The sequence below is a fragment of the Sturnira hondurensis genome, unplaced genomic scaffold, assembly GCF_014824575.4.
Source record: "Sturnira hondurensis isolate 20B ecotype Veracruz unplaced genomic scaffold, ASM1482457v3 Scaffold0000167, whole genome shotgun sequence".
In the NCBI taxonomy this organism is placed as follows: domain Eukaryota; kingdom Metazoa; phylum Chordata; class Mammalia; order Chiroptera; family Phyllostomidae; genus Sturnira; species Sturnira hondurensis.
The window spans coordinates 6,723,282-6,751,231 of NW_028072798.1; the positions used below are offsets into that span (position 1 = coordinate 6,723,282).

Sequence of the window (27,950 nt, forward strand, 5' to 3'; positions counted from 1 at the left end):
CCTGTGCTCAACCCACTGAGCTACACCAGCCAGGGCCAGGTTAATGAATTTTGACAAACATATATACCTGAGTAATCATCACCCATGACGTAAAATATTTTCATCACCTGCCAAAGTTCCCATTTTCCTTTCCCATTGATTCCTGCTTCTTTTCCCTCCTGGCCAAGCACGAATTTGACTTCTTTCACTAAAGATTAGTTCTGCCTGTTCTCCTAAACCCTGGTGACATGCTTCCACTAGCCTAAGTGCTTCCCTTGCTTTCAGGTACAACAAAACGTCTGACTTAACATGTACCTTTCCCTGCCCTAGAACTGGAATCAGTCAAGTCTCCAAGATGCTCCGGGTCTATTTCATGGGAAATTACAAACCACGATGTGGTTGGCAATTGTGTTCATTGTTACTGTACAAAGACCTGCCCCCATGGTGTGCTGGGGACAGTTCAGCTCTAGTTTTAATGCTCCAAGTTCCCATCTCAGGACATCCAAGTCCCTGGCAAACTGGAACAGCTGGTCAACCTACTGCTTCTATCTAGGCCCTTTCAGTACACAGAACGAGGAAATTCACTTTCATTTATTTTTTAAATTTTTTATTTATTTATTTTTAGAGAGAGGGGAAAGGAAGGAGAAAGATTAGGGAGAGAAACATCAATGTATGGTTGCCTCTCAGAGGCCCCCTCCTGGGACCAGGCCCGCAACCCAGGCACGTGCCCTAGATCCGGAATCGAACCAGCAACCCTTGGTTTTGCAGGCCCGTGCTCAATCCACTGAGCTACACCAGCCAGGGCAAGGAAATTCACTTTTAAAAATCATGTGCTCACATCGGTACTTCCAATTTCAACATGACACGTTTTTTCTGAACTTTTCTGATCTTGTATGTAATCTCATTTTCTTACACTGTAAGTCTCATACGTTGTAACATTAAAATATTTGTGTATCCTACTAGACAGTTCCAAAACTACATAGCAACAATATTACCATTATACCCTACCGAGTGAAGCTGAAGATTCCTTTGCAGTTCTTTTTTCATCCTTAGAATATATCCCACCACAGATACTCTGAGTACTATGTTTACAAATTCTGGGAAATAATTCTTCTGTTTAACAACATAGTTATGTCACCAATTTGCCTTCAACTNACTTTTCTGATCTTGTATGTAATCTCATTTTCTTACACTGTAAGTCTCATACGTTGTAACATTAAAATATTTGTGTATCCTACTATACAGTTCCAAAACTACATAGCAACAATATTACCATTATACCCTACCGAGTGAAGCTGAAGATCCTTTGCAGTTCTTTTTTCATCCTTAGAATATATCCCACCACAGATACTCTGAGTACTATGTTTACAAATTCTGGGAAATAATTCTTCTGTTTAACAACATAGTTATGTCACCAATTTGCCTTCAACTTTGGTTTTGTTTCCTTTTTATTTTTGGGCTATGTAAACAAAAATTCAAACACAGGTTAGTCTTGCCTGTTTATTTCCCCTCACCCCACCTCCCTCTATAGGTAACCATTTTTATTGTTCCTGGAATATCCTTCCAATTTTCCATATAACCTGGAGCTTGTTCCAAACCAACAGTATCGTCCTAATAATGTGCACTTCACTGCAAGTGAGGACGAACAGTCCTTTACGTTTACAGGCCACTTCTATTTTTTTTCTGACTTGTCTGTTCATGTTCTTGCCCATTTTTCTCTTTGAACTGTGGTCTTTCTCAGTTTTGAAGAGTCCCGTGATGTAAGTTGCAATTATTTTCTCCACACTGATCTGATTTCCTGGGGATAGCCCATCATCCCTTTGACCATCTGGAGTATACTTTACTCTTATTCTCATACATCACCTAGTTCCAGGACACCTTTGGGGATAAAACAGTTTTAGCAAAGCTGGATAAGGGCAGACCAATCAAAGAATTATCTGACCCCAGGAGTCAGTGTGAGAAGAGACTCCTTCTCATTTCCCAGGTGACACCATCGTTCTTATGCGATGGTCCGGATGATACCAAGTTCTCCGCTTAAGACGGAATATTCGAATTACAAAATTTATTTTATCGGGTTCATTGAAAGCACACAAGGTGCGCTTCCTCTCCTTTCTGGGTTAGCGAGGTGCCTTTTCTAGAGTTACCGACAAAGGCACGGCGTCCATCTGCAAGACAACAGCCCCCCACCCCCACTCCGCTTCGCCTGGAGATGTCACGACAGAAAACCAAGCGGCCAGGCGGCTGCACTTCACGACAAAACAGAAGGCAGCGGTTTCTAAGCTCTTAAAACTCGTAACCGCAAGCCTAAGGAAGCCCCGATCCGTTCTCCATCCGGCCCACGGCCACGCTCCGGATCTTGCCCTGGCCCGCCAGCGCGCGGAAGAATCACAGACAGACTTTCTAAGCACACGTCCAATCACGCGCCTCCTTGGCTCAGATTCCTCCGCCAGAGGCCGCGCCGCAGCCGCAGGTGGCTAGCGAGCGCGTCCACCCCAAGCCGCTCGTCGCGACCCCGCAGCCCTTCCCGTGATGCCTTGCGGCTGACCTCTGACCTCGCGGCCCAGCCCTCCCCGCGGGCCGCATCGCCCCGCCCACGCGGAGCCTGCGGCGCTCCCCCGGCCGCGGGGGGTGCTACCGGAGCGCAGCTCCTCCTTCGCTCCTAGAGTGCCCGTGTCAGGCGCCATCCATTCACCCTGCCTCCCTGTGACGGGGCCTAGCGGCGGCCGGGAAATTACGGCCGAGTCGCGAGGCGACAGGTCCATGACTGGGCGGGACGCGAACGAGAAGGGCGGGAGTGAACGGGCGACAACACGTTTGGGGCGGGGCGGGGCGGCGGGAGGAGAGGGAAGGGGGTGGGGCGGTGAGGCCTCGCTTCCTCCCTCAGCGCCATTTTGTGGCGGCGAGACCCGCAAATAAAAGGGAGCGTGGGGGGCTGTCGCTACCGTGATCGGGCAGCCTCGGCGGCGATCGGGCAGCGTAGCCTCGGCCTATGTGACTAGGCGGCGCCGGCGCGACCTCTGTTTGGAGAGGTAGGTGCGAGCCGGCGGCGGGAGCGGCCGCGAGGATATCTGGGTCCCAGGGCTGAAGCGCGGCCGCTCTGGCCCAGAAGGGGCGCTTAGAGCACGGCGGGCGACCACAGGCTTCCGAGCCCGCCGGCCTCCCGTTAGCCGCTCCGCCTTCCCGCCTGCAGGGACACTTCCGCTGCTTCAGGACCATTACCTCCTTCGTCCGTCCCCTGGGCCCGGGTTGAGGTGGGCGCTCCCGCGGACTGGCGATACCGGGAGTCCGCCCCCTCGGTGTGCGTCTTGTCCCCGCCTCGGTTTCGCCCCCTCCCACCCACTGGCCGGATCCCGGGGCTAGCGCTGCTAAGGAGGGCAGCAAGGGAAGGGAAGCGGCGTTTGTTAACCAAATTTCACATCGCGCAGTAGGTTGTTGCTGCGGCTGCGTTCTCCTGTAGACTTCCATTTTTGAATGATTGGTGCATTCTGAGTTAAAAGATAATTCCCTGTTGAGTTACTTCCAGATTTTCGTGAATTGAATGTCTCATTTTCGATCCTTTTCTGGCTGTTAGTTGAAAGTCCAGATTTGTTGTTGTTAGAGAAAGTCCAAGTTATTGTTTTGGCAAAATCAATTAGATGTTTGATCCCGAAGAACAATGTTAAAAATCCTAAATAATCGTTTATATAGTAAAACACGATTCTTTTGCGCGAGATAGAAAAATATTTCCATTAGCATGTTACAGTTGTAAATTGTCCATCTAGTTTTCCACCTCTGGAGAATTTAGTTAATTCCATTGCTGGAAAATAAGTGGAAGTCAGCTTTATCACCACAGCCATAGCTATGATGTGGATATGAGAGTTGTAATAATTATAAAATAATAATTACATTTGTACAGGATATTAGGTTTTCAAAGTCCCTTACATTCTTGTATGTATGTAGTATAGACTCCCCTTGAAAATATAGGGGTGGGCAAAAGGTTTACAGTTGTTAGTATGAAGGATAATACAACAATTACTAATACAAGAATAAACATTTTAGCCGACTCACCTGTAGGTTTTGTCCCACCCCATATACTTAGTAGCAGTCTTGATGGTTTTCATTAATTGTATATTATGTAGCTGTTGAAAAAATTTTCTTCTTGCTCTTAAAAATTTTGTTGGTGGGTCATTTAGGAAAACAAGACCTAGATAGTATTAAATTATCTCTCACTTCTGTGACTCTAAATAATTTTCTCTTATTAAGTTTATTAGAGATAAAACTTTAATATTCCCATAATAGTACATTGGCTATCAAGGTGGTGCATCAGGATAGAAATCAATGCTATAAATAAATGTTCTCTCTTGAAAATGTAGGTGATGGAAATTTTTCCTAAATGCACATTAAAATCTTTTATGTTAAATGTTAGTATTTTACGTGAACCCCCCGCCCTTTTATTTTTGGTTTAGCACTTTCATGGCACTTCAAGCATTGAGATTCACAGCACTTTATGGGGCAGGAAAAAATGGTGTCCCCTTTCTGTTGATTTAGAGACTGTAGCCCAGAGAGTTAAGTGACTTGCTCAGAATGACATGACTGAGAAGGTACAAGAGTCAGGAAAAGGTGGTCTTCCCATTCCTAATTAGTAGGCTTTCTACACCAGTGCCAAGGCTCGCACAAGGTCAGGTTAGTAATTTGTTGTGTTGGGAGTTTGAACCAGGTACATGCTTTCCTGCTGAAGTTGTATTGGCTGGTGCTTGCTTCTCAGTTTAGAGAGGACTGAGTTGCATAACTTAGATCTTAGTGCTGAGAGGCAGGGAGGTACTGGGATCTGCGATGCTGGGCACCTAGCCAAGCAGAAGTGAGCCTCCCCGTTGTGATAGGCTGGTTTTTCAGTGTTAGGGCATCAGGAGTGGATGATGCTTCTGCCATTCTAAACTTGAGATATATTGTCTTTGAATTAGCCATATAAATAACCGAAAGCATTACATAACTTTAAAATCATGCTTAATCATTTTCTTAAGTATGCGAAAAGTTAACCAAATTGGCCAGTTTCGAATTTTATATATTTTGCTTTTCTGCATTCTCTACTTTAGCTAGCTATAAGCTGCTTGATCATTCTTCTGGATGAGAGGATGGAGAATTATCCATCTTCATTAGTTACCAACTTTTGTCATTTTATCATCTGGAAAGTGGGGACTGACTTTCAAAGTGGCTCATAGCACTGAACATATATTCATTTTTTCCTCCAGGGTTCAACTCCAAATGACATTTCAGTCCTTCCATTTTCCTGATGCGAGAACAGATTGTACTGAGAATCTGGACTGCTCACTGTCTTTGCGACTTAGAATTGACTGGAGATGGTTATTTCACTGTCAGTTGTATCCAAAAAAAGTTGCCTTGGGAAATAATAAATTTCTTAGCACATTTGTGAAAGTCAAATTTGAGAGCTAAGTTTTATTTTGACTAAATAGTTGGATGTTGATGCTTACAAATTTTAAACCTGTTCTAATTTGCCCTTGCCAGAATGCCCATTTAGCTATTGTGCAATATCATGGACTCAAGAAAAGATTGACTTCAGCTAAAGATAAGAGAGGAGTTTCTAAATGCTGATGCCCCGAATCCTCCCGCTGTGTGTCAGTGGCAGGTGGCGTGATCTCTGGCTGTGAGAACTGACATGTGCAGGGCAGATTCACATAGAACCTGCATTTACCCTCCACTCGTATTGCTAGTGTAGAAATTGACTATTAAAAAGAAAATACAAATATCCTCTAAGCAGTTTGTTATTAAAATCTACCCAGCATCAAACTTTTAAAGAAAGAAAACATAAGCCAGTGTTAGAAACTAAACTAAAATAAAATAAAATACAAACTAAAATAACCACTATTTAGAGTTTTAAAAATTAGAAATCACCAAGAATTTTGCTCTTACACATTTAAGACTCTTTTCCTCCACCTGTCAATTCTCCCTTGGGTTTTTTGAGAAATAGTAATTGGGGTCTTTTTTTTTAAATGGGGAGAAGGAAACTAATAATTAAATGCATCTTTTATGCCAGTCACCATGCTAAAATCTAATATTTATCTTCAAAAATAACAATAATTTCGAGCCTTGGTAGTGGTAATTAATCCTGTTTGAAATGGGGGGACTGAGGCCCAGAGGTTATGTTGTCTTTTTTACTGGGTTGGCCTAAAAGTCCGTATGTTTTGGTTTTGTTTTTTTTTCCATAAAATAAAAGACAGGTTTTTCATTTTCACCAAAAACTTCATTGATTTGGATATTTTGAGCATGTCGGCTGTCTCCCGGTATTGGCTTCTAGTGGGTAGAGGCCAGGGTGCTGCTGCACACCTTCCAGTGTGTGAGGCAGCCGTGCAGCAGAGGGTTACTTGGCCAAATGTGACTAGTACCAAGAAACTCCGCAAACTACTTCTGACATGTTTGATCAGCCATAGCACTTTGTCCAGATACTGCGTAAATCTTTTTTTTTTGCATTTTTTAAATTTAATTTTTATTTTATTTTTTTCCATTACCATTTAGTCCCCTTATACTACTCCCCCCTAGCAATCTTTTTTGCATTTCAGTTGCATTTTTACCTTTCTTAAAATAATAAACCCTACTGCCAAAAATATTGTGTATCTTCTTCCATCTTCAATATTAAAATGGCTGCACAAAAATTTATGAATTTTGTTAAGGGATTTTTTAAAGATTTATTGATTTTTAGAGAGAGGGAGAGAAGTATCAATGTGTGGTTGCCTCTCACCTGCCCCCTACTGGGGACCTGGTGCACACCCCAAGCCTGTGTCCTGACTGGGAATCAAATTGGCAACCCTTTCAACACTCAGTCCACTGAGCCACACCATTTTTAATGCATGCTATGACTGCTATCAGTACAATCTAACAAAATTGTTTCAAATGAAGTGAAAGACAGCTAAGCACTACTGGAGCCATGTGTGGAAAAAACATAATGGACTTTTTGGCCAACACAATGTTTTTATTTTGTTGCCCTGTTCTAGAAAAGCAGGGCTGTCCTGTCTTCCGTAGTGTGTTTCTCGATCCTTTCAATGCCCTTTAAAAATAGTTTAGCATATTTATTGCTAATTAAGCTTGCAATTAATTTTACTTTAGTCAAATAAGAAGTTGAATAACTACGTATTTAGAAAAGAATGAACAAATAGACCTGGGGAAAGTGTCGAGTTGTAGAAGCATATAATAGTTTATTAACTGGAATTTGTATTAAATAGCATCCATAATACTTAAGTTTTATAAATAAAGTTTTGCATAGCTGTGGTGCCTTTCTGTATCATTCCAGGAAGATGCCTGGGAATCTGCCTGAGGTCAATATCTGACTTCAGCACAAAGCTATCAACTCTGCGAGGTTTGTCTTTAATAGGGCAGGCGCAAGAATGCATTGAGAAATTATTTCTCTCAATCCTTTACAGCAACATCAAAAAGAAGGAACTTTTTACAAAAGAAATGTAAAAATAATCTAATGACAGTAGTAACATCATGTAATAGTAATATTGGTGTAAGATGTTAACAAAGCAGAAACTGGGCCATGTGGAAGCCCATAACGTCTCTGCAGCTGTTCTGTAAATCTAGAGCTAAAGTAGAAAGAAACCCTGGTGATTTGATCATAGTAGAGTTCACTCATATATGGGTTTGAAAAGGCCAGTATTTTTTTTGTTCTGTCTTCAGTGGAAAATAACTGACTCTCATCTCATCTCTTTTTCTAGGATTCAAGATGACCAACGAGGAACCCCTTCCCAAAAAGGTGTGTTTTTTCCCTCAGTTTTTAAACTGCATATGTGTGTGTGTGTGTGTGTGTGTGTGTGTATAAAAAGCAGAGTTGAAAGGACTGTCTGTGATGTTTGTTTACTGTCCACTGCCTCACCTGTGGCAGTGACAGCATCGTGGTGTGTGATCTACTCAACGCTGTATCTTCTGTGCGATGTGTTTTTAGAATATTCTCAGACTTTGGGAAAATTTTGTTATAATGCTTTCCCCATGCTCTGCTTTTAGCCTTTATTATACAAAAATTATACTGTAAGTAATGTCAGGGAAGGTTATTTCACAGGTTCCTATAAGTTAATTATTTTCTTTTTTCCTAATTCAAATTCCTTTGATTATAATGTAAAGCCAGTTCTCTGATTAAAAAAGGGGGGATAACAGCTGTCTAGTTCTTAGTTTCTGCCTTCTTCGCTGGTCTGCTATTACCCTGTTCTGTGTCCTTAGTTTAGTTTAGTTACTGTTACACATACAAGTAACACAGGCAGTAAATTCTCGAACATTTCCCGTAGCACTGTATTTTCTGATATATCTTTTCGGGCAAGGAAAACAAAAGAAAAAATAAATGTGACTACATCACACTGAAAATTTTTTGCATAGCCAAGGAAACCAACAAAATGAAAAGAAAACACACTGAATTGAAGAACATATTTGTCAATAAGGGTTAATATCCAAAGTTTATAAAGAACTTATAAAACTCAATTCCCCCCCCCAAAAAAAAAACCAATTTAAAAGTGGGCAAAAGATCAGAATAGACCCGACTGCAAAGAGGACATAATGGATGGCCAACAGACATAGGAAAAGACGCTCTAACAAAATTGTTTCAAATGAAAGTGAAAGACAGCTAAGCACTACTGGAGCCATGTGTGGAAAAAACATAATGGACTTTTTGGCCAACACAATGACCAGTGATAACCTCACTGGTCATCAGGGAGATGTGAATGAAAGCCACTATGAGATGTCACCTCACACCTGCCTGAATGGCTACCATCAATAAATCAGCCAACAGCATTTGCTGGCGAGGATGTGGAGAAAGGGGAACCCTTTTGCACTATTGGGAATGCAGGCTGGTGCAGCCACTAGAGGAAACAGTGTAGAGTTACCTCAAAAAACTAGAAATGGACCCTGCCTGGCGTAGCTCAGTGGATTGAGCACAGGCCTGCGAACCAGACTATCGCAGTTCGATTCCCAGTCAGGGCATATGCTTGGGTTGCAGGCCGGTTCCTTGCAGGCTAACTACCAGCAGGGGACGCACAAAAGGCAACCATACATTGATGTTTCTCTCCCTCTCTCCTTCCCCTCTAAAGATAAATAAATAAAATCTTTAAAAAAAAGTGATTTTAAACTGGTGTGCTGCAAAAATTTAACAAAAAAAACTAGAAATGGAACTGCCTTATGACCCAGCAAGTCCACTTCTGGGAGTTTTATCCAAAGAAACCTGAAACACTGATTCCCAAGAACATATGCACCCCTGTGTTCATTGCAGCGTTATTTACAATACTGAAGATTGTGGAAGCAGCCTGACTGCCCATTAGTAGGCTAGTAGATAGAATAGCTAGGGTACGTTTATACAGTAGCATACTACTTGGCTATAAAAGACAAGAAAATCTTACCCTTCACAACAGCATGGATGGACTATGAGAAGAGCATTATGCAAAATGAAGTAGGCCAGTCAGAAAGAGAGGTACCATATGATTTTACTAATATGTGGAATCTAATGAACAAAATGAACTAACAAGCAAAATAGAGACAGGCTAGAGTGAGGGCTTGACAGCTGTGGAGAGGGGACTAGAGAGGGTGGAGTCGTTGAGCAAAAAAACCTTGAGGCCATGAACCACTGACAGTGATTGTGGGAGGCAGGAGGTGGGTGGAGAAAGTTGGAGGAGGGCATAGGTGAGTAAATGGTGAAAGGAGAGTTGATTTGGGGTGATAAACAGTACAGTATACACAAGACGTTGTAGAACTGTGTACCTGAAACCTGTGTGATTTTATTAACCAGTGTCACCCCAGTAAATTTAATAAGAAGGAGAGGAAGTAGTGGAGACAGGGCTTCAAATTCTAGTTGAATTGACTAAAAGTCAAATGCGTGCCTATTCGTTGTCATGCTTGTTTTATTTTTTATTTTTTAAAGAAGTAGTAACATAGTTTCTAATAGGAATTTATAGTTCACTTGGGAAGGCAGGGTGTGTGCTTACTAACCAGTGAATATTTAAGTGAGTAGATGAGATGTGTGTCTTATAAGGGAAACTGTAATATAACCATAATTTTATAGTAGAGTAAGAGAGGTACCTCACCTTTACAACCTTTATTTGGTGTAGGGAAACACAGTATTTCTCAATGACAAATCAGACTATTGTGCCCATTTTTAAAGTTTATTTCGAAATTACTGATACACAGAAAGTTGCAAAGAAATGTGTGGGGAGGTTATGTACACTCCTCCAGCCTCCTTCGCCATTAACATCTTGCATAACTCCCAGACACCTTGCATAACATTGTCAAAATCAGGAACTTGACACAGCCTGTTCAGATATCACTGGTTATCAGGCAGTGTGTGTGCTTCTCCGTGTCCAGGCAGTTCTTCCTCACACAACTCAGTGTGAGTATCACACAGCCTAAACAGTTGACTGGGCTGAACCATCACCACAGGCCTCCCGGTGCCATTTTTTACAGCTCTGTCCTCTCCCTCTCTGTCCCTAACGCCTGGCAAAGGAACATTAATGAGTTTCCCGTTTTAACTGTGCTACTTGACAAGTGTTACAGAAATGAAACCTTGCAGTATGTGTATCCTTTTGGGACCTTTTTTCACCCAATGTAATTCTCCTGCCACTTTATCCAAGTTGTGTGTATCATGGTCTGTTTCTTAGTATCCCGGGGTGTGGGTGTATCATAGTTTTAACTCTTCACCTGTTGGAAGTTTCAGTAGTTTTCACGTATTGGCTGTTATAAATAAAGCTGTACATTCGTATATAAATTTCTGTGTAAAAATAAGTTTTCATTTCTTTGGGCTATGTGCTTAAGAGCTCCCCTGCTGGTTTATCCGGCACATCCATTTTCGCTTTCAAAAGGAACCACCAAACCATTTTCCAGACCAGCCATACCATTTTACGTGCTCACCAGCAGTGTGTGAAAGTTCAGGGTTTTTGCATCTTCATCTACCATTTGGAACTGTTTCCACTATTTCTTAATTAGGCATTCTAATAGGTATGAAATGATTGCTCATTGGGGTTTAATTTGCATTTCCCTGATAAGCAATGCTCGTTTTAAAAATAACAAGTAGTTCACCTTTTTAAAAAAATTATTTCCAACAAAATTAGGGTTTTTTTAAAAGAGGAGAGAAATGCTGATGAGAAAATATTATTGATTGATTACCTCTCATACACCCCCAACTGGGGACTTGGCCAGCAACACAGGCATGTGCCCTGACCGGGAATCAAACCACCTCAGCCTTCTGGTTTGCAGGTCGGCACTCAGTCCACTGAGCCACACCAGCCAGGGTAAAATGGGGGTTTTAAAATTACACAGACACACACTCCCTCCCTCCCTCCCCCCCTCCCCCCCCACTGACCTGACCCATTTAAGTCTCCGACTCTGGAGGTGTTCCACTGCAGCCCTCCTTTGGGGAGGGGCTTTGTATGTCTTCAGTAATTCAAGGAATTCCTAATGGAAACTAACAGTTGAGAGATTAGACCTTATGATCCTGTCTTCATAAAGTATGAAGATCTTAAGTGCCCATGGTAGTTACATTTTTAGGAAGAGCACTCTGTTCACATTTTGATTCTCTTAATAGGTTCGACTGAGTGAGACAGACTTCAAAGTTATGGCACGAGACGAGTTGATTTTAAGGTAAAATGTCTTTTATCAAAATACAGATACTTTTCTATAGAACATTATATTGTGTTTCTGTACTCTAAAGTTTGTATCTTTATGTCACTTGTTCTTTTACTGTGAATACATTTTCAAATCATTTAATGTACTTTTGGAATGCATTTTATATGGCCTGTTTCTTATATGAACATTGAGGAAAGCATAATACTTCAAAGATCTAAAAAGCACTAGGTTCGGTAACTTCTAGACAATAGATAAACTGATTTTTTTAATAGGTAACTGAATGTTTTTCTTGCTAAGAGAACATACTTAAAATTTTACGTTGAAAAGTATAACTTGCTGTGGGGAAAGAGTCTGCTTTCAATTTAACAAATATATTGGCTTGGTTTAATGTAGTTATTTCTTCCCTTTTTTTAAGCTTTTTTTTTTAAAGATTTTACTTCATTATCTTTAGAGAGGAAGAGAAGGAGATAAGGAGAGAAATATCAATGTATGGTTGCCTCTTGTGAGTCCCCTGCTGGGAACTGGCCTGCAACCCAGGCTTGTGTCCTGACTGGGAATCGAACAGCGATTGTATGGTTTGCAGGCCCGTGCTCAATCCACTGAGCTACACCAGCCAGGGCTATTTCTTCCTTTTCTGATTGCTGTGTTTAAAAGTTGTGGTCCTAAAGGCTGTGTTTTTGGTTGTGGAAGAAATGCAAGATTTACCGATGAAGGCGAGTTACTCTTTGTTATATGACAATGTCATATCATTTAACTCTTTGTATTGTTCATTTGCTCATTTGCAACTTAAAGGAGTTAGATTAAATTACTTTTAAGAGGTCCTTACAGCTCTGAATTTCTGTGGTTATCAGATAAATGTCTTGCAAAAGGATATTGTCAAGTGCAGCATTACGGTATTTTCTTTTTAATTTTTATTTACTTACTTTTAGAGAGGGGAAGGGAGCTAGGGAAACACCAACTTATGAGAGATACGTTGATCCCTTTCCTCTCACACGCCCCCAGCTGGGGACCCGGCCCACTACCCAGGTCTGTGCCCTGACAGGGAATCAAATCGGAGACCTTTTGTTTTGCAGACCGGGTGCTCAATCCACTGAGCCACACCAACCAGGGCTCGGTATTCATTTTTTAAATGCAAGAAATCAAAAAGGGGATCACGTATTTTGTTTTTTATAATTTAAATACATTCTTTCTGTATTTTATTACTATGGTAAGTTTTTTACTTGACATCTTCAGGTAAAAATAAAATGAATTAGCCCTGGCTGGTGCAGCTCAGTGGATTGAGCACGGGCCTGCAAACCAGAGTATCATGGTTCGATTCCCAGTCAGGGCACATGCCTGGGTTGCAGGCCAGTTCCCAGCGGGGGACCCACGACAGGCAACCATACATTGATATTTCTCTCCCTCTCTCCTTCCCTTCCCCTCTAAAGATAAATAAAAAATCTTTAAAAAAAATAAAATAAAATAAAATGAATTATTTTTTAGCATCCTTGAACTTTTTTCCTATAGAAATTTCATGGAATTTTGACCTGAAGAATTAAGTAAATTTAAGAGGTTGGAAGTGGGGGAGAGAAGAGTCAGTCCTCTTGTAAGATGAACACAGATGCCTTGTTCTGTTGCCTTGGGTCTGATACCTTCCCACCTGCATTTTGCTTCCTCTGCCTCTGACCTGGACCCACGTTCTAATCTTCCTTTGTCATAAACTCACCTGTAAGATAGTTTCCCCTTTACATGCCTTTACTTTCCTCCACATACATTTTGAATCCCGAGTATTCTAAAATACATCTGTCCTCTCCTGCTCAGGGTGGCACTTGCTTATGACATACTGCCACTTACCCGTTCTCTTTGAACCTCTGATATGGGACAGTCCTTGCCTTTTATCCTTACACAGATAATTCTTCTGGTTATGATGTTTAGTCTTTTTCTTGATTTAACTGTGTTTGGGGAGTGATGAGTACTGTAATTTTTTAAAGATTTTTTTTATTTTTTTAAAGAGAAAGGGAGAAAGAGAGGGAGAGAAATGTCAGTGTGTGATTTTGTCTTGAGTGTCCCCTACAGGGGACCTGGCCTGCAACCCAGGCGTGTGCCCTGACTGGGAATCGAACCAGCAACTCTTTGGTTCTCAGGCCAGCACTCAATCCACTGAGCCAAACCATCCAGGTCAAGTACTATAATCTTAATAAAAATCATAGTAGCAATTTTTAGGATTGTTGCCTTTAAGGTTTTAAAATCACGTGTATATTCTTGAAGTCAATTTAACTTCTTTTTTTAGGAAGTTCTCATTTATGATTTTTAAGTGAGCTTTTTCTCATTAATTCTTTGATGATTTTCAGTCACCCACTACTGATTTTTGACTTTTTGATAAGGATATTTTCATTGAGCTTTTATGTTTTTCTGTCACTCTAAAACAAACAAGCCTTATATAGCCCCCACAAAAGACCTCTACCCGTCCCCAAACATGGAATGCACCCGGGCTTTCGGGTTGGTGGGGCGGTAAGAACAAGCGTGCTCTGGGCTGAGCAGCAGTGTGTATGTGGAAGGTAGGTCGGCTTGGTATTGGGAAGTATTGTTTGTTTTTTAGGTTGTAATTATCTACAGCAGGTCTCTCAGGGTTGTCAAGACTAGAAAAAGATTTTCTAAAATTAAATTTTGACTAGCTGCAACTGAAGAGCCACCTGAAAACACAGGTCTTCAGTCAGCGGGTAGTGACATTCAGGGCAGCCTACTCTTGCCTCAGCAGGCAGTCGGACTTGGGACTGGGGAGAGGTATGGTGTTTATAGGCAGTAGTTGTAAGAGCAGCTCATATAGCCCATTGTGTGGGCAGAGGAATCTGACAAGGAAGGACGGTCTCCTCATACTGTGATGGTGTACAGCGTTTATGCAGGTCATTCTGCCAGTTAGATGTGGCTTTAAAAATAATCTTGAAAATAGTGTATTCTTTTTCCCTTTTTTTACAGGTAAAAATGAAGTATTTTGAGAGAGTCACATGGTATTTTCACAGAAGAGCCCAGATAAAGAACCTTCAGTCTCTTATAATTAGGCATATTTTTATATGCTGTTTGTTTGAGGTGGGCAGCATACCTGAGGCAGTAGTGGGTGTTTTACTCGGCCTCCGTTCTCCAGGCACCGTGCTGAGTGGCTCGCATTCCTTCGCGGTGCGGAGTCAGATCCGGAGAGGCTCGGCTGGTGTGTTCTCAAGAGAGGACACTTTTCTCTGTGCTGCATTTCCGTAGCTCCTATACCTGAGAGGGACTGATGAAGTGACTGATTTATTACTGGTGAACTAGGTTTATAATTATCTCAAAATGGAAGAGACCTTAAAAGTCATGCAGTGGAATTCTCAGTGCTTAATTCACAAGTTTATAGATATGATTTTTCTAGTGAATAAAGCAGTTTCAGTTTAACAGCTAACGTGGATTTATTTTTGTGCTAGATGGAAACAATATGAAGCATACGTGCAAGCGTTGGAGGGCAAGTACACAGATCTGAACTGTGAGTTTGAGTTTTACTGCTAAAGACTGTGTGGAAGATCTCCTTTTAGACTGTATAGACATGTGGGATGGTTGGTTTTGCTAAGCAGGTGTTGTTTTTATTTAGATGTTAAAAGAACTGTGTCCAGTTACCAGGGGATGGTTGAATGAGACATGGTCTCTCTTCTTGGGAAGTTCCCTGTCATTGGGGAAGACTAACATGGGATAATGATACAATAGCGTGACTGTTGTAACATAATTATGGAAAAGGTTCTGAGAAAGCATAGACAGGGAAATGCACAACTACTTGTGACTTTCCTTGATCTGCCCCTTAACCTCCACAGAGGAATTGGAATTAAAGCACGAGTGATTAGTCTAGACTTAAATTGTAACAATAGGGTATTGCTGTGTTTTCAGGTATTTTCAGTATCTGCTAATAATCCCAGCAAGGTTTATTATTTCAAACCATTTTTTAAGATTTTATTTATTTTTAGAGAGAGAAGGGGGGGGAGAGAAAGATAGAAACGTCGGTGTGGGAGAGAAACAGATCAGCTCCCTCTTGCACACCCCCATTCGGGGACCTGGCCCTTGACCCAGGCATGTGCCCTGCCCAGGAATAGAACCAGCAACCTTTCGGTTTGAGGGACGACACCCAGCCCAGCCCACTAAGCCACACCAGTCAGGGCTAATTTCAAACTGTTTTAGCCTCAGTTTTCACCGAGAGAAACTTACCATATGTGAGTATAGAAGCCAATATAGTTTTCAAGCCCATAAATCTTAACACCCTAAAATTTTCATTGTTGTACAACTATATTATAATCCGTATACGAAGTTACAAACATTATGAAAACTTAGAGTGATAATGGTCCATGATGTGATTGGCATGTTTATTACATTGAATGGGATAAAAAGAATGCTAACAAGGATTCTGAAGATTCTGTAATGTACACAGATGCTAGCGCTGAGGTTTCCCGGTTTCCCAGGCTGCGCGGAAACAGACCAGGATGTCACAGCGCAACCCCACCCAGCCGGGGGCGGGGGGGGGGGGGTGCGGGGCAGGGCTCTCACAGGAGCACCTGTGGTTGGGAACACACTTCCTCTTTCTAAAAGGAGTTAGGACGGAGACTAAAGACTTGATGCATTTTTTACCCTGGTTTTTACATCCTTGACAAAGGCAATTAGAACTTTCTTTTGGTTAATTCAGTTTGATTTTGAAATTGTAATTCATGATGTTCTGACCTTTTTTCTTTCAATCATCAGCTAATGATGTAACTGGCTTAAGGGAGTCAGAAGAAAAACTAAAGCAGCAGCAGCAGGAGTCTGCACGCAGGGAAAACATTCTTGTCATGCGACTCGCAACCAAGGAGCAAGAGATGCAAGAGTGTACTGTGAGTATCCAGACGGTTTGCCTCCTTTGGGGGACTCGTTCTTAGTCCATATTACATATGCCAGTTAGACCTCAACTAATTCCATATACTTAATGCTAATTATAAATGCACATTTTGTTAAGGGAGACATGCTTTGAGCTATAAACAGCTAAATGTAAAATTTTGGTAGATAGCCTCTCCTTGCTGGATTTAGAATATATTTTGTACGACCCAGAAGTCAGAAGCTTTAAGTTACTCCCTGACAGCTCCATGGTTTGTGAGAACTGGATACCTGAGGGTAGGGGGAGCACCGCTGTTCACTGAAGAACTGTCTGCTTAGTTTCTCCTCTGTGCTGCTCACCTCGCAGTGCATGAAGCTAGTTTTCTTAGTATCAGCGGCTTGCGCCACGCTTCCTTTTGATGGTCACAGCTTTCATTTGTACCGTTTGCCATGTCTGCATGTATCTAAATGTAGTGACATACTTGATTCACTTCAGTAGTTTTAGCCATTTGTAAAAATTTAGTTTTTGTATCTTTGTTATACTAAATAGGGCAAGCTCTATCCCTGTTGTTTTTTATTTTAAAATCTGAACTTCTCTTGAATTCTTCTGTGTGATCCCCATTCATTTGACACATACTTACTAAAGTCTAATGAACAGGCAGTCCTCTGGCCCCTGGGAACTGAAGTGTGGGGCACGGTCCTGTCCTAGCTCATCTCATCTCGATGACATGTTGTTTGGGGCTCAGTCGCACCCTTTTACTTCTTGTACAGAGGTTATCTAGTCCTTGTTTGAAAAAGTGGGAGTCACTTAAGACAATAGCCTTTGTCATTTTCTCTGCTTTCTCACCACTTTTTTTCCTTCTGTTTTCATCTTCACTACCACTGATTTTTTTCTCTAAGGTCACTAATGCATTAATAAATTTCTCTTTTTCTCAGTACTCATATGTCTTCACTTCTGTATTTTCAACTATTGACGATCTTCACCTTTGCTAGTGATTCTTTACAATTCTAAGTCTCGCCAGTATTTTCAGCATTACTGTATTTCTTTCTATGTAACACCCACCCCACCTCTCTGACAAAATTTTTTTCTCTTACGATTTTCACATCTAATGGAGTGGGCAGTGCATCTCAGGGGCCAGTCTCAAAACCACTTTGTTCTTTCCTCCTTTCTCTGATATTTAGGGTTCTAGACTCTACCATGTGCTCATGTGGTCGTCTTCCTTCTCCCTGTTGGCATGGCATTGTGCTAGATGCTTGCATATGCAAAGCAGGAATCTTACCTTCCAAGTGCTCACACCTGCTAGGTAGAGTGGGGACAGGTGACTCTGCGGTAATACCTTCCCCCACCACTGTGTCTTGAACCCCCTCTTCTTGAGTCCCCCTTTGATGTCCTGGTTTAGGCACTTCTCACTGCTTGCTTTAGACAGTGTGTGCTACTGACTCACCTCTCTGGTCCTCCACTGTCCTGTGCACACTGGCAGTTCCGACTGTGGCGTGCCAATCAGTTCTCTGTTGGTGCCCTGTTACCACATGTCTTCTCAGCCTAGATTCTAAGATTATCTGACCTAGAACCTAACCTTTTCCAGCCACATAGTGACTGTGTAAGTGTTGGAGAGGCATATTTTCTTTAGTGATAACAGTATGTTTACGTGTGCTGTGTGACCTGCTTCATTCCTCTTAAGTTGTCCAAGCAGTTGGCCTTAAGTTGAGTAATAAGCAGTTATGTTTTTGTTTTAAATGGGTTACCTTAAAAAGATTCCTCTAAGTAAAGATCCCCATACTAAGTAAAAATCAGTATGTTTGTTCAGTGGAGTGATATATTCCATTTGGTATATTTTTAGCTTTTACTAATTCATGATAGAAATTAGCTACTTATGAAATATTAACCAAATCTTACTTAAGCATTAGTGTGAAGTAGAATCTTGAACCATATCTTCTTTGGGTGTGAAGAGAGTGATGCATTTAATGCTACTAAACCATATTTCACATTTTAGAAGGGTGTATTTAATGTGCTAATAAATAGTACAACTGAAGTCGAAATGGAAGGTTTCGTATGTAAGTAGAGGGTCTGGTGTGGTGGAGGAAGCCCTGGACCGGGAGGCAGGAGGCTTGAGGTCTAGGGTTCTAGTCCCAGCTCTGGCACTGAGTTAACTGTAGTATCCCTGAACAAGTGCTTCATTTAGTTTCTCAAAAATAAGCAGTTTGGACCAGGTCAGTCACCATCCAGCTTTACAATTCTAAGATTTAAATCTACTCAGAAAAACAAAATTTATTTTGGCTTAAGGTGCTATTTATAAAGATGTTTTATAAGGTACTCTTTATAAAGTAATGCCAATGCATGTAGATATAAATACTACTTATTTTTAATTCTAGAAATGCAGATATGTGTTTTAAATTATAATCTTGTATCTGGTATATTTTTAGGGGATTTGTACTAGGCATAGAATAACTTCAGTAGGCACAAATTTGAATGACTAAAGCACACTGTAGTGTTATGTGATTCATATTTCAAACTTGGCTTTTCTCCAGTGGGTACTAGCATTTTTTTTTAAATACGACATTTTTTTTGTAATGTTTTGGTTGCAAAGTAAGATACGGCCTCTTTATTTGAAGGTTCCAAATATGTGATACACTCAAATGCCCCAAATTTCTTTTTTTTTTAAATATTTTATTTATTTATCTTTAGAGGGGAAGGGAAGGAGAGAGGGAGAGAAATATCAATGTATGGTTGCCTCTCATGTGTCCCCTGCTGGGAACTGGCCTGCAACCCAGGCATGTGCCCTGACTGGGAATCGAACCGCGATACTCTGGTTCACAGGCCCGCACTCAATCCACTGAGCTACACCAGCCAGTCAAATGCGCCTAATTTCTAATGGGTAACCTTAAGTAGTTGTTTTTAATTTTTACTCTGTCTACAGGATTTTAAGATCAAAGGGAGGGGGGTTTAAGAAATACGTTAGTAAATCTAGTGAATGAAAGGGTCTTTACCCCCTTCTTAGGTATGTTTCCTTTGACATGGTAGTGATTGTCCCTTTTGCCTTGCGCAGACTCAAATCCAGTACCTCAAGCAAGTCCAGCAGCCCAGTGTTGCCCAACTGAGATCAACAATGGTGGACCCTGCAATCAACTTGTTTTTCCTAAAAATGAAAGGTGAACTGGAACAGACTAAAGACAAACTGGAACAAGCCCAAAATGAACTGAGTGCCTGGAAGTTTACGCCTGATAGGTAAACAAATCATACTCCCCAGTCAAGACTCCCTGACAGTCCCACTGCGAGAAAGCGGTGGTGGGACGGCCAAGTACTCGTTTCCACACCAAGACTCAGACTTTTTGAGCCAAAAAAAGCCACATTCTTATCCTATCCAGCTTGTAATGGTTAATGTAAAACTTACCAGATGAACCTTGTGTTTCAGCTTTTTTCTCTTCCCCCTCCCCTTGCTTCAGAGGCCTGATCGCGTCGGACTAATCCGAAGAAGTGGCCACCTCCGAAAAATCCCCTTCTAGAACATGTAGACACTTGAGAAATGTTTCTGTTTGAAGAAAATAGAGGGAGAAACAGAAGTCTTAAGTCTGTGGCACACTGTGTCTTCAGACAGTTTGGAGGAATGAAAACCTAGAGATTTAAAATCATGAATTGAACATGTAAAATTCCAGTAAAATGCAAAAATGGAATATGCATCGCTCTTAACCCTGAGCACAGTGACTTAGAGACACTGTATGTCCGTTTTGCCAATAAGACTGTGGACTTCGTGATGTTGTTGAACTGCTTGGTCAAAACTCAAATGAGGTGAATTTTGCCTTTAAAGGGTTTATTTGCTAAGAAACAACTTAATAGTTATAAGAGAATCAAATAATAGATACCAGTACAAGTAGTTCATATACTTAACCATTTAGTTTGGGGCTCTATTACTTGAAGGAGCCTTAAATCAATGTGGTTCTAATCAACGGTTTGTTCTTTGAATGGTTGCTAATCCTGTAGATAACCTTACTGAGGACTGTACAACATGAAGGTGTGGTATCGAACTTCAGGTTTAAACTGTTGGAAGCATTATAAACATTCATCTCACAACTAGATTGTATAAGGATATTGGCTGTGATGAGACTCACTGCGTTATTTTTCTAGTAGTGAAATTTATTAAATCCCCATTCCATTCAACAGGCACATGTTGAAAGAGCATTGTCATTGGTGTTCATGGGGGAATGTGTTCCTTCATTGTATTTGGGCCTTTGTATCGCACTCTTGATATTAAATTAAATGTGCCTTGAAATAGTTGGGTTTTTTTAAGTTCAAGGAATACTATGATGATTTTGTTGTACTTTTAACGTTTTGATTTGGGGGGCGCTGTGGAGAGCAGATTGATTTTGGAAAACTTGTTGCCGTGCTCTTCAAAGGAAAGGAAAAGGTTGTGCCTCTGTTTTCCAGCTGGCATCATAAAAGACAAGGAGACTTGACACTTGTTACTTTTTGACGCCTTGTCCCAGGATATTGAAGTAGAAATTAATGTGGGACAGCTTCACAGGGTGCCTGCCAGAAGACTGGGGAAATTATGTGTTGGAACTGTGGGCTGGCCTAAGGGAGACCTTTTGTGACTTGGAAAAAAGGTATAGTGATCATTTCTAGCAAACTCATTTGATCATTTAGCTAAATGAGGCATTTTCTTCACGCTTCCATCCACTCCTGGAGGGGAATGTTTTTTCTTCAGATCATTCTATAAGTCACCAATTCGAATTTTCTTGGTGATAATGGAGTCTAAGGTGAGTGGAAGATAAATGTTCCAGATTATCCCAATGTTTAAGTGCAGTTTTAACAAGGGTGACTTAAGTTCCCTCTTAATCATTCCAGTCAATTGTAAGTATCATGTATGTTTATGCTCTAGGGAACTGATGTGGGCAGAGGGTGGGTTGAAGTGGCTTGTGTGACTCTGCAGCGAGAAATCCACTCCTGAACTTCTCAGTATTTGTGGGGGTTGGAGGGTAAATAACCAAATCTGTTGGAAAGTAGCCTATTGTGCCTGCATTAAGGCTTTTGTATATAATTTATGCCATTTAAGATCATAGTAGAAATGGCCTAAATATTTTTAGTAGATCAAGAAATAATTTATAAAATGTGTAATGAACATGTGCCTTAATACAGCCAGCACCTTTCTTTGCATCTAGGTAACAGTCGCTTTGGGATGTATGGGTTTTTTTCTTCTTACTGTTGAATTTTTTTAACTAATGAGATAATACATGATCATGAATAAAATTGACACAGCACGAAGAAAGGTGAAGATGGAAAGTGAGAGCCACTCCTGGATGTGGCCTTGCCTTTCCCTCCGTGATTCTCCAGGAGGAGAAACCACTGTTAAAAGTCTTGGGTATCAAGATCATTTCTGTGCATGTATTGGTTTTAAACAAATGTGAGCACACCTACAGATGATTTGCTGGTTTGCCTTTGTTTTCTTTCCACTTTGTCCCTTGGACATGTTTACTTGTTTGTTTTTTCCTTCATTTTTAATGGTTACATAATCCCATTGTATTGGTGTGTTTTAATCACCTATCAATAGATTTTTTTTGTTGTCTTTTAAAAGTAGGCTATAAGCTGGGGTATTCCGAGTACTATAAATAATACATCATTGATTTTAAACAAATAGTACATAATCAATACTATGTCTGGAATAATTCAAATAGAATGAGTTGTGGGGTTGGTTTATTTGGTTTTTTCCTATTCTCTTTTCATTTTGAAAAGATTCCCTGAATTACTTTGTTCACTTGAGTTGAATATTTTATGCACGTGACAATGAATATGTTTTAGAGGGTCTGTTCCAGCATTTTGGCTGTTGTCACCTTGCATTTAAATACCAAGGTGATCATGTGTGCACTTCTCTGAGGTACCCTGGCCCCTTGAAAGCAAAGCAATGCACATCGTTTGTTCTTTTGTACACATTCTTCTCTCAAATGAATTCCTTATTGTATTTTCTTTGTGGGTTGTTTGATTTTAAGATGGGTTGGCTTTTTTCTTTTTGTAGTTAAAAACAAATTTTATTTTAGAGACATTTACTTCTAATTAGAGTCTTAGATTCTTATGTTTCTGTGATGTAATGAACACAATACAAATTTTACATGATGTAATTAGTAAAATGACAAAGTTACAAAATATTTAAAGAATAGCAGTTTTGTTAAGATTTGTTTTAGTAATCATTAATTTTAGAAGCCATAGGGTTATCCTAGGGCATTTATTTATAAAAAGGTACAGCTTCATAAATGAAACATTTTTGCATTAGAATTTGTGCTACTTTATGTAGTTAGGTCACACATTATACTGATCTAAGTTGGTTTTTTTTAAATCCTTAACTAAATTTATGTAAAAGATTTTTCAGGCCGATTGGAAGACACTGATGGTACCTGCTTTGTAAGACAGAGTTGTGGGAGCGTAGGCAGTGACCTGAGAGGAAGGGACAGTGTGCCCTGCCTTTTTCTTCATTCCTCGTTTGATTTCTAAACTCTCATTCGGTGGAGGCTCAAGTCTGAGGGTGCTCAGGGCAAATGGGAGCCAGCTGCCCATAGCAACAAACAGGAATAGTAGCTAATGAAGTTGCCACAGAGAGAATAAAACCCTTGCCCTGTTCTGGCTGGCCTTAGCCCGAGGCTCCTGTGAGCAGTGGTAACCCAGGCTGTATGTTACCAGAGTTGTGTGAGGAAACTCAAGGTACAAATTTGCCTACGTTATGTTAGGTTAGAACACGTGCTGTCAGTCAAAGAACCTTGCAGCACTGAAAATCATTTACAGAGTGCTCCCGTTTGAAAAGTTCCAAGTCTTAATAGAATCAGATACATTCTGAAATAATATATCGGGCAAGCGAAAATCAGCAAAAGTGTTTTTTTATCCAATAAGATTATTCTAAACTTAACATCATCACAATATCAAACTTTCTGTCCAAGTCTCATAGGTAACGTTGCAATTATATGCTTAAGTCACATTCCTTTAAAAGTCATTTCTACAATTGCCGAGGCTGAAGAAAAGCAGGAAAGTTTTGTTGAGAGACTGCCATTAAAGGTTTTGATCGCATTTCTTGTGACTGTTGTACATATGCACGTAGGTTCTATGTGTTGTGCGAGCTCTATGAAACTGATCTATGGAAGTACGGCACTCCTAACTGGGCACATATTTGCATTTGTGATAAGTAATACAGTTTTTTTGTCCTAAGGATAAGGTTTTGTAGCATGAATAAAATCTTAACCACATACGAATATTACATTTTTGAAAAATTAATGTCATATTTTAAGGTAGCTATGAAGTTTTTCATATAAAGAAGTTAAATGAGGGATTGATGAATAGAAATAGTCTTGAGGCTCTATTTTTAAACACCTCTTTAAAAAGTTACTGAGCACACCTCAGTGCAATAAACATTCTTGTGAGAACCACCTATTAGGACACATCCTATTAAATGCTGTTCTGGCCAGAATAAATGTACTCTCATTCACTTAAATTTCATAGGTACTGATTTTCACGGATTAGGCATTTTAAAGAATTACTTATTTGTAATACTGCATTTAATTTTTCCAAGAATCCTTTCTGTTCCGTAAAGCGAAGTACCTTAGTGTTAATATCGGCATATCTGAGGTGTGTATTAATTAACTGGCCTGTTTCTATTTCAAAAGATAATTTGGAATGAAAATAGATTTCAGAATTATCAATGTAATGGCCATACAGGGTGGCCATTCAGGTGCTTTTGGTTTTGGGTGTGTCTGTACTGCGGCACTGGCAGAACACCGAAATTTGGAAGACGGAGGTGTTCCAGAGAAGAAGATGGCAGTCGTAGGGACACGTCTGCTGGGATGTGCTTGTGTTCTGCACCTGGGACCGGTGTCGCTGTAGTGATTGCAAGCAAAGAAGGTTGTAGAACATTTTGTTCTTTTTGTGATGGATGGCTCTTTCCTTTGCAGCCAAACAGGCAAAAAGTTAATGGCGAAGTGTCGAATGCTTATCCAGGAGAATCAAGAGCTTGGAAGGCAGCTGTCCCAGGGACGTATTGCACAGCTTGAAGCAGAGTTGGCTTTACAGAAGAAATATAGTGAGGAGCTTAAAAGCAGTCAGGATGGTAAGGGTTGTTTGTTTGTTTTTAAAGTTTGGTTAACATTGCCCTGCTTTATAAAACTGCCAGGTGTGATATTACAGATTAGGCCCTGTACGTGCATTACTCTGGCCAATGGTTCTGCAAAATTATGAATTAAAGGTTTCTAGTTGGGTCAACAAACAAACCTGTTTAATTTTAGTGTCTCTACTCCCCTCCCCCCAATTTCCAGATTGTTGTTGTGCAAATTTCACAAAAAGCTTTTGTTTTTTCAGGGGTGAGATTTGATGAAAGAGGAAGCCTGTGTATTACTAAGGCATTACATAAATATACCATTTATAGTCATTGCTTAAAATGGGGGGGGCTTCATTTAAACAGCTTTTCTAGGTGTAAATTTTGGAAGTATTTGGCGGTTTGCAGCAGTCTAAAAGTACATCGTTGACTGTACCTGGAAAGGTCCTATCTAGTGAATGTGATAGTATATACGTTTGCTAAGACAAACCAGACTTGTCAGCCACCACCCTTTGGCAGTTGGGGGGTGGGGGAGCGAGTGGGGCTCTTTCTCCTCTTTATGAAGGTTAATAGTAAGGAAAATGTCTGAACTCTGAAAATTAAATTATGAATTACTGTACTTGACAGTTCATTGCAAAGATCAGTAGCCAAGTATATCTTTGAAACCACCTTTTCTAGGTAATAGTTCTTAACTCTTACTCTTTGTGAACATAGTGAATACGAGATTCTGTATAGTAGTGAGGACTTTTTTTCTCTAAAAAGCTTTTAGATCTTAATGGACATTTGTATTCTATCAATTTTTATTTACTGGTGGGGTGATTTGTTGTGGAATAGTCCTTTGGCTACTTGGCCGAGGCCTCTTTGGAGTGTTCACGAAAGGTCCGCACTGCCCTCCGGGGCTACACCTGCCCTGGGGCAGAGGGGGTCAGTGGGAGGGACAGTCACGTGGGCCGGGCATGGCTCAGTTGCACGTGCTAGATGGTTTGAATCGCTTCAGACTTGGTTGCTTTAATACATTTATTTTAAACATCTGTCTTCCCCTCAAAACAAACTCACTCTTGAATGGCTATTTTAAAGTCAATCGTAGAACTGTATTTGTTCACTGAAATATTTATTGACTACCTGGCTATGTGGCAAGCTTCAAAAAGTCTTTTAAACCACGCTGTAGGAGATAATAAAGTAGGCTCTGCTCTCCTTTACATAGAACTGAATGACTTCATCATTCAACTTGACGAAGAAGTGGAGGGCATGCAGAGTACCATTCTAGTTCTTCAGCAGCAACTGAAGGAGACGCGCCAACAGCTGGCTCAGTACCAGCAGCAGCAGTCTCAGGCCCCAGCCCCAAGTACCAGCAGGACTACACCTTCTGAGCCTGTGGGCCAGGCGGAGGCCCCAGCGAAAGACTGCAGCCGGCTGGCCAATGGACCAAGCAATGGCAGTTCCTCCCGGCAGAGGACGTCTGGGTCTGGATTTCACAGGGAGGGGGACACCACTGAAGATGGCTTTCCTCCTTCTCCAGGGAATGGTAATAAGGCCTCCGACAGCTCAGAGGAGAGGACTGGCAGAGGAGGTGGTAGTTACATAAACCAACTCAGTGCGGGGTATGAAAGCGTAGACTCTCCCACGGGCAGTGAGAACTCTCTCACACACCACGCACATGACACAGACTCCAGCCCTGACCCGCAAGAGGAGAGAACGGTGAGCGGGAAAGGTAACCGAACTGCGGGTTCCCGCCACGTTCAGAATGGCTTGGACTCAAGTGTAAATGTACAGGGTTCAGTTTTGTAATATTTTTCCAGCACATTTTTATACAGTATCATTTAATTTGGGAGAGGTTACTATGGAGAAAATTAATGCATACTTTTGTCACAATTTGCCTTTTTTGGTGGGTGTGTGTGTTTGGGGTTTTTTTCCTTTTTTCCCTTTGCTTCAATACCTCTGCCACTTTGGAAACTGTAACAGTTCATTGCTTTGTTGCTAAAAGGACGTTTTGTGTAGGGTCAGGTTATTTTTCTATGAGTTAATGTGAAGTTGTAAATGGAAACCTCCCCGTAAGGTGTAACACGATGACGTCTGTGTAGCTCTGTGTCGCGAGCCCGTGCTGTGCCGGGCGGTCTCTCATGCTGTTACTATCCCGCGCACCATTCGGACCTGTAGAGTAGATGTGGGTTAGGACTGCCCAGTTTGCCCAGTGCAGTAGTTTTAGCACTGAAAGGTGGACTTGTCGATTGAGTCCTGTAGTAGTTTCAGTGTTAGATACCATTTTTCCACCATACATCTGTGCATTTTCTCTTTAGGTGCCTGAATGTTTAAGAAATTTGTGTGCATAGTTACTCAGTTTCTACAAACTGTTGTACCCAGTTAATGCATATTGCTTTGTGACTCCAGTGTATCGTACCTGTACTGACCAAACCTAAATAAAAATTTTTATTGTAACTCCTGCATTAGTTGTTATCTCATTTTTGTGTGTGTGTGTTTAGCACTGGCTGTTTATTTTCATTGAATTGCTTAATTTCTACTCATCATCCTTCAGTAGCATACCGCAAGGGTGAAAGGTTAAGTCCATGCATCAGTTTTGATGGTGCACTTAATTTTTAAAAAATTTATGCCTTGTTTTGCAAAATACACTTGGAGTTTAGGACTACACTTTAAATTTTTTCCCTGACCTGTAAAAGTGAATGTTATAAAATATTCAAAAATACAGAAAAGTATAAAGAAATAAATAGTCAACCTTTGTAAAGTTTTTGTTGAAAAGCAGACTGTTTTTTTGTGAAACAGATTTCAGGTAATTAGGGTATCTGGTCAGTAATGTTTGTTTTTATTAAACATTAGCCAGATACTACTTAACTGATTTATACTATTTTTTCAAAAATATTTTATTTATTTATCTTTAGAGGGGAAGGGAATGAGAGAGGGAGAGAAATATCAATGTATGGTTGCCTCTGCCGAGGACACACAATGTATCATGTGTCCCCTGCCAGGAACTGGCCTGCAACCCAGGCATGTGCCCTGACTGGGAATCGAACCGCGATCCTCTGGTTCGCAGGCCCATGCTCAATCCACTGAGCTACACCAGCCAGGGCTGATTTATACTATTAACATGTCTGCCAGTATTATATAGTAAGGCTACAGAGTGTTAGAATGAAAGAGAAAATGTTTTTAAGACATAAGATTCAAAGTTTGCCATGTTACAAATGTTAATATCAAGGCTTATGTTGTTGAAGGTTATAGAATCTAGTTTTTTATATAAGGAGGGAGATGAAATGTGACTTTCTGCAAGCACAATATTGTTTTAGATACTACTATTAGTACCGGGGAACCTGAGAAGTGGAGTTATGATACTTGAAACTGAGATACAACTTAATCTGAAAACTGCTGTGGCTTTGTTTGTTTAACTGGCACACAAATCTATCTGGTCTCACATGGTGTATTTATTGCATTTCATGTCTTAACCTTCCGTGCAGTGTTCAGGTAAGTAAACCA

At 40.8% G+C, this 27,950-nt stretch overlaps 1 protein-coding gene across 4 annotated transcripts; it reads left to right on the top strand.

The window, feature by feature from the left end:
* The first annotated feature begins 2,582 nt into the window (after positions 1 to 2,582).
* Positions 2,583 to 26,911, top strand: WTAP (WT1 associated protein). Of its 4 annotated transcripts, XM_037057953.1 has the most exons (9): positions 2,828 to 3,008; positions 7,262 to 7,327; positions 7,686 to 7,723; positions 11,525 to 11,580; positions 14,997 to 15,055; positions 16,294 to 16,421; positions 19,449 to 19,627; positions 24,328 to 24,482; positions 25,672 to 26,911. In XM_037057953.1, the coding sequence occupies exons 3-9, from the start codon at positions 7,694 to 7,696 to the stop codon at positions 26,253 to 26,255; spliced, it is 1,191 nt and encodes a 396-aa protein (XP_036913848.1). In that variant the 5' UTR covers positions 2,828 to 3,008; positions 7,262 to 7,327; positions 7,686 to 7,693; the 3' UTR covers positions 26,256 to 26,911. The 4 variants fall into 4 exon arrangements, with proteins under 4 accessions (XP_036913919.1, XP_036913848.1, XP_036913760.1 ...); XM_037058024.1 differs by lacking the exons at positions 2,828 to 3,008; positions 7,262 to 7,327 and adding an exon at positions 2,583 to 2,735; XM_037057865.1 differs by lacking the exon at positions 7,262 to 7,327.
* The last annotated feature ends 1,039 nt before the right edge of the window (positions 26,912 to 27,950 follow it).

Coding starts and splice junctions, on each gene's coding strand:
- WTAP (XM_037058024.1), top strand. CDS start 7,694: ATGACCAACGAGGAACCCCTTCCCAAAAAG. Junction 7,724..11,524: donor AGGAACCCCTTCCCAAAAAG/GTGTGTTTTTTC, acceptor TTCTCTTAATAG/GTTCGACTGAGTGAGACAGA. Junction 11,581..14,996: donor CGAGACGAGTTGATTTTAAG/GTAAAATGTCTT, acceptor TTTTTGTGCTAG/ATGGAAACAATATGAAGCAT.